At 42.0% G+C, this 11,791-nt stretch overlaps 1 protein-coding gene and 1 pseudogene across 4 annotated transcripts in view; one reads left to right on the forward strand and one right to left on the reverse strand.

Annotated features, from left to right (window-relative positions):
- The window catches only part of Ccnl1 (cyclin L1), a 13,367-nt gene extending 4,690 nt beyond the window's left edge, over positions 1–8,677 (reverse strand). Inside the window, exons 1-5 of one of the 4 annotated variants that reach the window (XM_029565582.1) lie at positions 7,524–8,447; positions 7,203–7,277; positions 6,629–6,738; positions 4,894–4,966; positions 915–1,035 (exon numbers count right to left, since the gene is read on the reverse strand). In XM_029565582.1, the coding sequence (XP_029421442.1) occupies positions 915–1,035; positions 4,894–4,916 (144 nt within the window). In that variant the 5' untranslated portion in view covers positions 4,917–4,966; positions 6,629–6,738; positions 7,203–7,277; positions 7,524–8,447. Of the gene's footprint in view, positions 1–914; positions 1,036–4,893; positions 4,967–6,628; positions 6,739–7,202; positions 7,278–7,523 lie in introns of all 4 variants that reach the window. The other 3 variants (XR_607408.3, XM_008837449.3, XM_029565583.1) reach the window with 3 other exon arrangements.
- Positions 8,678–9,535: 858 nt separating this feature from the next.
- Positions 9,536–10,311, forward strand: LOC103737619 (annotated as a pseudogene).
- Positions 10,312–11,791: the final 1,480 nt, after the last annotated feature.

Consider the following 11,791-nt stretch of genomic DNA (forward strand, 5'->3'; position numbering starts at 1 on the left):
ACAGACCAACAAAATATACTTGAAATTCAGTATCAATTAATTACATTATTCTATAAGAATGTGTTTAGAATATATTCCAAAATTACAGGGGGAAAATGGTAGTTAACTCAAAGAATACTTACATGAACACTTTACTATGGGATGGGTACTGTGCAATTTAATTACTGAATCTGCTTCTCAAGGCACATGTGTCCAAAATACATAGACTTTATGCTTTGAAAAGTACACACACAATGGCCATGACATATTTTATGTGCTAAGTGTATTATAGTAATTAATTTCTGCAGTAAAGTTTAGAACACTAAAGTATGATAAATAAGCTACATAAAAGGGGCTGAAGTAGACCTCAATGGCCAAGTGCTTGCCTTGCAATACATTAAAGACCTGGGATTCGATTCCCCAGGATACCTCTGCCCAATAAATTCTATGTAATAGCTTAACCTCCGTTCATTCAAGTGTTTCTGGACCCATATTACCATAATTTCCATCTTAAAATTTTAGAAAAACAAGTTGAAGAGACAGCAGCCAGTGTCACAGTTAACAGCAAAGCTATCTCGGACAGTCCTGACTCTTGCAACTACTGGGCTATTGCTTAAGACCAATAGTATGAAAGCCAAGAGGGAAAACCTGAGCTTTTCTTAATGGTTAACAGTGAGCAGCCATCATTTTCAACACTTTAGTGTGCCTTTTTAAGATGGAATTCTATCACCTAAGTTTGTCAAGTGGGAATACTTTAACCCCAGAAGGAAAAGAATTTACTTATGATCACACAATTACAATCTGAATCTGTTTTGTTTCCCGTTCTACGGACAAATACCAACAACCAAAAGAAAGCTTTTAAAAATCCAAGTGGAAATTTTAGGAAAAGCCCTACTACTTACGAAATTTAATTTCTGCACCTCTACAAAACTCACCTTATGGGGATGCTTGACATGAACACAAAACCCCAACTCCTTCAGCACCCGTCTTTCTGCCTTGATAACTTGATTTTTGGTGTTAATGTAGTTCTGATCAAGAATCAGGGGGCTTGGAGTCCTATAGTTTGTAAGAAATAAAATCAAAACTGTTTTGCACATCCAAAAATTTTATTTGTGGCATCTCCATTTTCCCTTCCAACCAACTATTGGCAACAGAAACCAGCTTTTTAAACTCCTGCTAACAAGTTAAAGCATTAATCTTATGCTGTCCAAGTTATACTAATTTTACACAACTAAACTTAAAAAAAAATTAATAATCAAAACCACACCACTAAAATGCTCTTAAATGTTTACTTTCAGTGCTTTTCTCCTCTCTGATTTATGCACGTCACTTCAAGGAAAACACCAATTACTGTCACAAACCTCATCAGCCTCCAGAGACTTTCCAACGACAAACCAACTCTGCTCCTGAAAAGAATTACATTTTATTTACAGTATTATAAAGTCCTATAACAAATGGAAGATTTTTTAAAAACTCATTTACTAGCAACCTTTGGCTAAATTTATGGTCAAATAAGCGCTAAGGAAAAAAGGCAGTTCAGATCTTTGTGACAATGTATTCTAAAAACATTTATCTACTTAATTAAAAAAAAAAGAAAACTTCAATTGCCAAAGGAAATAAACCTTAAAAAAAAAAAATTTAAAATTGAAGTGATTTAGGCCCTAATCTGATCAGTTACAGTCAAGGATAGTATGACATGTAAAGAAAGTACAAGGCCATAGTAAGAGAACCTGAAGATTACTCAACACTGCAGAAAAGCATTGCCCCTCAGAGCTGGTTTTCATATGGTGGGGCCCTTACCATTCATAAAAGGCTATCTGTCCCCCCACTTGAGATAAGGTCTTGCCTATGTAGCCCAGTCTGAAGATCCTCCTGTTTCACCCATAGAAATGCTGGGATCACCAATCAGGGGCATGTACAACTACACACTGATTCAGTTAAGAAATGTTGAATATGACCTTTAACAGTCTATGAAATCATTATTTTTTACTCATGCTTAGGTCAAACCAGCAAGTAGTACATTTGCGTTACAGAATATACAGTAAGCATATGTGTAGAACATTTAAATACAGCACCTAAATACATAACCCAATACATAACCTAACCCAGAAAAATACAATTTCACATTTTAAAAACAAAAACCTACTTAAATACTATCCACTTGAAGGTTATAAACAAGCTATGAGAGCCAATCTGGGGTCATATTAGACTGTTTCAAAAAAACTGAAAGGAGCTACATTAACTGCCCCCTATATAGCATGGTATTAAGAGTTAAAAACCAGCCACTGTATTACTTTATTTTCATTTAAAAAAAACTCAGAATGCTTACTGTCATTCTGTACCTATTAACTACATGAACAGTTGGCAGAGGTGAGAACAAGAACAGTAGTTAACAAAGTATTTGTTAATGCTAAAAAATGGCCTAAGGTCAACTTTTACAGCTACGAAAGGTATAGGGAATGAAGCTGTAAACTGGGAGAAGGGACTATTTCCAACAGTAGTTAAGAATCCATTTTATCAGTACAAAAGACTACAAATTGCTCTTTAGGAAAAAAACTTAACTAGGTCCAACTAATTATTTATGAAAACATATTCTAAGGACCCTAAGGGTTTATGGTTTTTCAGGTTTTATACCCACTACAAGAAATTTTGAAGGAAAACCCACTAGAGACTAATTAGAAGGTTCTCTTCTAACTGATATTAAGGAGATAAAGTAGCCCCAGTGTTTTTTCTGCACACTGCTTAGCTCTTATTCTGTGTAATCCAGATAGTGAACAGAACCATTAAAATCCCTATAAATATTTCACACAAAAGTTCTGTCTCATTTTTTTTCATCTGTTAAAACTTACAAATCTTACTAAGAAAATAAGAGTTATTTTCAAAAGAAGATAAAATTAATTTTTTTTACAATCAAGCAGTTAGCTACTTGTTTGAAATGTGACTTGAGCCAAACAGGGCTTCGTCACTAATTTTAAAGTATCTTCTGTTTACTACCCTGTCCTAAATCATGTTTTGCAATCATGTTGTCATAAAGTCAGAATCCCACAGAGTCATGTGTAAAAAGGCACAAGTCTTGTAACCCGAGCTCACATAGGTGAGCAAGAGGTTACAGGCCACCCTGGGCTACCATAGTTGAGACCTCATCTCAAAACTCCCAAACTTTCAACTTCATTACAACAGACTAAGGAAAACACTCTCTATTATGTTATTACAATTCAACCAAGTTCTTGCTTAGCCCTGCTACTGAGTCAGCTTTGAGAATACATGATCTCCCATGCCTTAATTTTATTTATTGGTTTTATTTCACAATCAAGGCAGACTCAACAAATACAAAATTTACAATTACCTTATAGAAATACTTCATAACAGAAAAATGTCTACATAAATTAGTAAAAAAAGGTTCTGAAAAAGGATTTAAGCCAAGAGCTTTCTTTACTATAACAAAATGATCAATTAGAAAAACTTTAGCAACACTTTAAGGCTTGCTAGAATTTTCTCCCAGTAGGTAAACATTCTTTGCCAACACAAAGTTGAAGAGGTGGCATTTAATAATCTCTTGAGAGAAATCCTCCTCTATTCACAGAAACTCAGGAATATCACTCAAAAACTACCACTCAATGGGCTTGGTAGCAAATGCCTTTAACCCCAGCATTGGGAAGGCAGAGAACAGACCTCTGTGAGTTTGATGCAAGCCTAGTTGATCTACATTAATAGTTTTAGGTCACTTAGGGTCGTGTAGTAAGTCTGTTTTCCCCTAAACCCCAAACAAACCAATAACCAAAAAACAAAACAAACCAACCTCAATCTAAACCCCAAACAAACCAACCCAACAAAAGACCTACCAAACTCCACCTCCTCTATGTGAGGTATCTACTGTCAGATTTTTCTCATTAACTTACTTGAAAACAATTTTCAAATTTTAGGAAGTCTTTTGGTCTCTGGTAATTTTAAGTTTATATGGTAATTACTTTAAAATGATTAAAATATAGCACAAGCACAAAAATTTAGAATTAGGGGGTTCAAACATGGTCTCACTCATGTATTTAAGGACTGAGACTTTGAGACTAGTTCCAGGGACTGCAGTAAACCGCAAGGGGTAATACACATGGAGGCAAGATTGTTACTCAATATACAGAAATTTGTAATTCCCTTTTGAAGAAAATAGATTTACTGAAGGCTACCTGCAGAGCCACAAAAACTGCAGATGGTTGTTAAAGAAATGACAATGATTCTTTTAATTCTTTACATATTAATTCAATCTTTCAAAGTAGCTTCTTGGAAGACAAATCTTAAGTATGAACACAGACTCCTTAAAACTTAAAAAAGAAAAAAAAAAAGAGACCTTTAACATACTGGAAATATGCTACACATGAACAGCAAACTGTATTTGTAAACCACTGAAATGTCTTTCCTGTAAATTCAGCTACTTACTCTAAATTTTAAAGAATTACCAAACTACAATAAACTGAGGGTGACAGGCCAATTATCCCAAAATGAGAACTAGACTGGCACTTTTGTGCTTTCTTTAAAGGTCTTCTGATTATTTTATTCATGTGTAGCCAAAAAACCCCAATAGTTTAAATAAAGGCTACATGAATATGCCCCCTTTGTCAAAGCCATACAAAAATCAAGTTATTGCACAAATTCTCACCAAGGCAAACTGATCAACTTAACCGTATCAAAATATAGTATGGATAGTATTTTCTAACAACCGCCTATGGAAAAACCAAAACCAAAACACCATTAAACTATAGTTTTAATTAATAACTTGGACAGCAAAGATAAAAGCTTATAACAAGAAACAGGAGTTTTTTTCTAAATGGTTCACCAGTGGCCAACCTGTTAGTCCCCGATTCCAGTGACCTATTCTCAGAGCACTGGCTTCTCCTTGGGGATTTTCGATACTTCACTCACTGTTGCCATGACGACAGCTTCATCTCTATGTACCACTCCACATCACCCAGGCTTTGGTAAATGTAGCTGGTCGCTGTATAGTCGGTTGCAAGGGAAAAAAGAGTTGAAGTTAATAACATATACAAGTTACATGTCTGAGTAAACTTGTAATATGCATAGAAACACTTTTATATCCTGCTTTTAAAAGGGGGGGCTTCCATGCAATTAACTTCTCTTATAAAAAATGTCATGCTATAATCAAGTTTCTAAGATTGAAACAAAATAAATTTCTCTTTAATGATGACCAAAAATGCAGTTACATCCAACACAAGTCAGTCAGATGGCATTATTTTAAATTTCAAGGTTTTATAGTTAAGAAGATCCTACTCTGACATCAAGGAAGAAAAGTTAAGTCCCACAGGAAAACTCAAAAGATAATCATGTGATTATATAGATGGCTCACAATGACCCCTATACTACCAGAAAATTTCCTTTTTTAAGCAGAGTCCTTTGACTAAAGATGAAGAGCTTTGTACTGTAGCGCTTCTTTTTAAAAAACATCCTGAAGAAATCAGCTACATATCTAAATACAAATATAAGCTCAGACCAAACTAAATGCCAATTTGAAATCTCCCCATTTCCTATTCTTCATAAGGAACTAAAAATGTTTTAAAACTTTAAAAAAGTACTCTTGGACACAGGCTGAGAAAAGAAGGGTTCAAAAACTTACAGACAAAAAAAATCTGGGCAACAAGTTTTGACTATGCCACACACTTAAGTCACTTTAATATTTGCTTATCTGGATTGGATGGCTCCACTACCACCAACTTACAGACTCTACCAGTAAGGACTACTTATATAAGATACTGACTTGGCTAAGCAATACCCAAGTCCCCAAAGCAACTTTGTTATCTTTTCACAGCTGACTTCCTTTCAAACTCATCACAATTCCCTGGAAGTGAACACCAAAGCTAATCTACACCATGACTATCCATCAGCACGTACTAGAAGTCACTGGCAGAAACTCCAAGTCCCGAAACAAACTTTGGTACTGTCTTAGATGAACATAGGTCCACAAAAAAAATATTTAAAAGATACTGTTTCATACTCTATTTTCTTACGAAATCAAACAAAGAGCCCTATCTGAATGCAACTCAGTATTTTTCTAGCCCGCTCACTCACTGAGACTGTATCTGACCAAGACAAAATACCTGTTTTAATCCCTTTGACTTCAAACTTTATCCTGCAGTCCTTTCAGATCCGGAATTACGCGACATATCGTAGTTCAATGTTGAGAAGTACTCTAACAAAAGCCAACCTCAATTGATGAAGAAACTGGGACTCCAAGTAGGAAAACAACCTACACGGAACTTTACCACAATATTAACTCGAACTACAGTGCTTACATGTCCAACCTTCAGTTTTCCATAGGGGAGGGGAAAAGCAACTTACAGAATACAACCAACCGTACTCCCTTTCTTGTTTAATCTTAAGCCAAGGGACTGGCTTCACAGCACTCTAGGATTGTCCACAACGCAACTGCCTCTACAAACTTTAGATAGCTGGTTAATTGAGGGTTTTTTTAAAAAGTTAATTTAAGTGTCAGTGTTCCTATGTGAATTTTAGCGCCTAATATCAGTTTCCTTTTGCATCATCCATCCATACTGACTTGAGAAAAAAAAAGATGTTTTGACTTGATGATTGGCGCACAGCACAGCAGTAGCAAAAATGCTATGTTCAATAAGGCCAATCTTACCTTTTTCCTCTTAACTGGCGGAGGTGGTGGAACACGTTAATCACATCTCTTATTCTTCTAGGTGCTTCTTCGATTTTTGATGCAAGATTAATACAGGCCATGGCAACAATCTGAAAAGAACCCACGAGGGGATAAAAATTAAGGCGACTTAAGTAAAAAATAAAACTGGAGAAAAACATCCCCGTCCAGAGTCTAAGGAACTTATTCTGACCTAGAAACTTTATAAACCACAACTGGGGCCTGTGGGGAAATAAAATTGATAGGTTTATCAACTTCTATGGGTTTACCGTTCAACTGCTCACAATTTTTGGACCCGGAGTCACGCTAACTCACCACTCACCAAAGTGCAGCGGCCTGAAAATGTATTCTCGGGCTCAGAGCACGTGGGCTCTGGATCCATTTACTACTTTCAGAAACACATTCTAAAGGGCCCCATTTTCCAGGAGGATGAGCACTAGGTACAAAGGCCGGCGCTAACCACTCCCTTTCTGGAAAAGCTGGCTGTGGCTCACTGCCCTCTCCTTGCCGTTTCCGGATAGGGAAATCCCTGCCCGTCCGCCTCCGCGCTGCTTACCTCGAAACTGTGTTTGACGAAAGACTTTGAGTAGAAAAAACGGTGAAACAACACCTGCCCCGTTGCCATCGCCACCTGCAGACAAGAGAAGAAAACAGAAGCACTGGGGTCAGGCGGGCCCGCACCAGGCGCCGCCGCCATTTTGTGCGGCCCGCCGCCTCGTCCCTTCCCCCGCCCAGACCGCGCGGCGCCGCCGGCCTCTACCCACCCCCAGGCCGCCCGAGGCCCGGCCGGGGTCCGACCGACGCGGGTCCGCGAGGGGCCTGGCCGGGTGGGGCCGGGCCGCGGCGGGGAGGCCGAGCCTCTGGCCGGAGCACTCACCTGCGGCAGCCGGAGGAGGATGCCGGCGGCCTGGATGAGTTCGCAGCCCAGGATGCGCAAGTCCGTCTCGCTGGGCAGGTCGAGGCCGTCCTGCATGGACGGCGTGGGCGACAGCCGCTCCTCCGGAATGAGCGAGTGGTCGATGGTGAGCGACACCTCCGAGTACAGGCGGTCTCCGATCAGGATACCTCCCGTCGTGGTGGTCGTGGTGGTCGTAGTGCCCGAGCTGGAGCCGCCCGCACTCGGGGCTGCCGACGAGGCGGCGGCCGCCGCGGTGGAGGTCGGGTGAGGCCCGGACGCCATAGTTCTAGCGAGCGTTATACGCACGCCCGACGCAGCCGGAACCCAAAGTGAGACTAACCAGCGTCCTCGGCGCGACGGATATTCCAGTGACTGCCGGCTTCGGGGCCTCTGTACGCAGCGTGCGCTTCCGCCCTGACGTCACGACGCCAGCCGGCGCGCCAACGAGTTCCTCCGGGCTGCGCCCGCCGCGCTCGGCTGAGGAGGGGGCGGCGGAGGAAGAGCGGCGGTGACCTGATCCCGGCCGCCGGGTTCATACTACCCCGAGCCTCCGGATAATACGGAGCCTCACGGAAATCTCCGAGGCAGAGCCTCGGTTCCCGCACGATCGTCGTAATCCCTCTAAGTTCACGTTTGCGCGGGGCGGGCGGCGAAACTGGTGTCGAAAGTGACCCGAGCCGCCTGCACGGGGCAGCGTCGTCTTCAGAAAACCGGAAAGTGAGCACTGGAGCGATGCTCAGCGGTTAAGAGCAGTGGGAGCAGCGGACCCAGGTTCGGTTCCCAGCACCCATCTGGTGACTAACCGCACTTAACTCCAATTCCAGGGGATCCGACGACCTCCTCTGCTCTCCGGGTGCATTGCACGACCTGGGTGCACTTACATACATGCAGACAATACACTCATGAAACGTAAAAATTAAATAAATGATAAATTTTATAAAGGAAAAGTAGAGTGAAGCATCAGTTTTGGCCAACCCAAACTTGACCCAGATGTCGGTGGGTGGCCCCTAGCCACCTGTCACCCTGGCTTTCAGTAATCTGGAAAATCCCCGTTTCCCAAAATAGTCTTAAAGTGAGGATTTGGGGGAGGTGATTTCATTATGCCCCGGAGTGCTAATTCTGAGGTTACAGCAGCTAGGCAGAATGGGAGCAAGCAATGTCATGTTTTTTTACTGTAACTATAGGTACCAATTCCCAAACTATCCTGAAAAAAGAGTCTGAAAGAAAAGCCATGCTGTTCCAAACCACTAAAATCGGGAAAGAATATATATTTACTCTGTCATTTTTTATTTATTTTGTGTGTGGGGTCGAAGTCGGAGAACAACTTTGTGGAATCTGTTTTCTCACCATTGCATGGATGAAACGCAGGTCGCGCCAGGCTTGGAGGAAAGGGCCTTTACCCCAAGGGGTTTCGCAGGCTCCCTGCTTTGTTTTTTTCTATTTTTCGGTCTTTTTAAGACAGGGTCTCTCTGTAGCCCCAGCTGTCCTGGAACTCACTATGTAGACCAGGCTGGCCTTGAACTCAAAGAGATCTGCCTGCCTCTGCCTTCCGAGTGCTGGGATTAAAGGCGCGCGCCACGACACCCGGCAATTTTTTGTCTTTTTGAGACAGGGTCTCCCTGTAGCACCAGCTGTCCGGGATTTTAAGACAGGGTGTTATTAGCCCAGGCTGACCTCAAACTCAATATGTAGCTGAGGCAAATCTCAGGAGCCTTTAAGTCCTTCTGACACAAGTGTTACCAGCAGGGTTGATGTAGTTCACTTGGGAAGGGCCTTCCTGCTGGATCAGTTTGTGCTTTTTGTTTCTCTCGCGGTAGAGATACTCATCCAATAGTCTCATTCTTTTGACTAAGCATTTGACCTGTTTGGATGCAAGGTCCCCTTCCAGGTACCCTTCCCAGACACTCAGGGAAGAGAAAATCCCAGGAGAGATTTTAAAACATTTTAACAAACCTTTAAAGTAGCTTCAGTTTTTTAAATGATTAATTGATGATATGCCAATTTCCTGATTTTGTTATGGTTGTGTAAGGTTTCACTAGGTAAGGTTGAGTGAGTGGTATGTCAAGACGTGCGTGCTGCTGCTTTGTCAACTTAGAGTCATATTTTAAGATGAATAGTAAAAAACCAAAACTGATTGGCTGAGCTGAGCTGGCTTAGTGGGTTTAGGCCCTAGCCTGGTGACCTGAGTTCAATCTCCATGATCCACCTAGTGGAAGGAGAGAACCAACTCCCAAAATCCAGCCAGCAGCATGGGCAAGTGTCCTGGTCCGCGTACTGCCAGGAAGCTCCGTAGTCCCTGATGGGACCAGAAGTAGCATGATAAGCAGTACAAGATAACCCATTTGGGGACAGCCTTAAAGCCAGCCTGTTTGGAGGTGCTTCTCATGCCAAGGGAATGGTGCTGGAAAAGTAGGGGTTGAAGCTAAACAGCCCAATTCAGCTATGGGGCAGTGTGTCAGGGTCCAGCTCATCAAGAATGGCAAGAAGATCACAGCCTTTGTGCCCAGTGGTGGTTGACTGACTTCATTGAGGGAAACGATGACGTTCTGGTTGCTGGATTTGGTCGGAAAGGTCATGTAGTTGGTCATAGTCCTGGAGTCTGCTTTAAGGTTATAGTAGTCAGTGTGTCTCTTTGGGCCTGTACAAAGGCAAGAAGGAAAGACCAGGATCCTGAATGTTGATGATGGAAACACATTAGTAATATATTTTCATGTGCAAAAATAAAAATTGTCCTCTGATGTCCACATGCATGCTGTGGACATTTCACCCCCCCCATTAAAAAAATTAATTAGACACACACATACAATTAAAGTGCTGTTTTGTTTTATGACACAGGGTCTCCCAGTAGCCCCAGCTGGCCTGGAACTGGCTATGTAGACCAAGCTGGCCTTGATCTCACATAGATCTGCCTGCCTCTGCCTCCTGAGTGCTAGAATTAAAGGCATTTGCCACTAAGTCCAGTGACAATTCCTTTTTTTGGTCTTTTTGAGACAGGGTCTCCCTGTAGCCCCAGCTGTCCTGGAACTCACTATGTAGACCAGGTTGGCCTTGAACTCACATAGATCTGCCTGTCTCTGCCTCCTGAGTGCTGGAATGAAAGGCATGTGCTACCACACCCAGCTCCTTTTTGTGTGTATGTGGCATGCACATGGCACAGCTGGCATGTGGTAAGACGACAACATGCAAGAATCAGTTCTACCCTTCTACCACATGGGGCTTGGGGAGGGAACTCAGGTTGTCAGACTTGGTGGCAAGCACCTTTATCTGCCGAGCCATCTCACTGGCCTTTAAAACAATTTCTTAATGGAAATTGTGCATTTAGAGAGTCACCATGCCTCTTCAGTAAATTTTGTGATGCTTTGGTATATTTTATATTTTTACCTCAAAGTCCATGATTGTGATAACTTTTTGTCATTTCAACAAATCACTGAGAAAACTTAAAATGAGGATTTATTTTGGTTCAGTTTCAGAGGTTTCACTTTGAAGTCACATGACCCCATAGCTGGCGTCTGTGGCCAGGCAGAGCATTATGGTGTGAAGATGAGGTAAAGCAAACCTCCTTACCTCATTTCAGGACAACCACCAACAGAGGGAGGAAGGGGCATACACGGGGAGAGGGAGGCAGGGTAAGATACATTCTCAGGGACTTTATTCCTCCAGCCAGGTCCCCATGTCCTAATCCCTCCTTCAGCTCTGAACTCATTGGTGGATTAACTCATAAGGTTTGTGCCCCATGACTTAGTCACCTCTCAGTGCCACTAGCCAAGGACAAGGTCTTCAGCACATGAGCCATGGAAGGCATGTCATATTCAAACCACAACAAAGGATAAGCCAAAAAGGTCCTCAGAAATAGAGAAAAGCCCAGAGTGGAATTTCATTAAAAAAAAAAATCCATCACGACTAATCCAGATGGAAGGCAATGGGCCATATTCCACAAGGCCTAAAAAAGTATGACTGTCCTATTCTTTCTGGAGTCAAATTCATAGTTTGGGAAAACATCGTTTCTAAGTTATTGTGTCAAAACTTGTTTTTTTCCAAGTTAATGTCTACTTCTCAAACAGTAACATAAAAATGTGGGAGAACTAGCCAGGCGAGGTGGCACATGCCTTTAATCCCAACACTTGGGAGGCAGAGGCAGGTGGATCTTTGTGAGTTCGAGCCCAGTCTGGTCTACATAGTGAGTTCCAAGACAGCTGGGGCCACAGGGAGACCCTGTCTCAAAAAGACCAAAAAAGCGGCGGACTGGA

Source organism: Nannospalax galili, unplaced genomic scaffold (assembly GCF_000622305.1).
Source record: "Nannospalax galili isolate Female #2095 unplaced genomic scaffold, S.galili_v1.0 scaffold617, whole genome shotgun sequence".
Taxonomy (NCBI): domain Eukaryota; kingdom Metazoa; phylum Chordata; class Mammalia; order Rodentia; family Spalacidae; genus Nannospalax; species Nannospalax galili.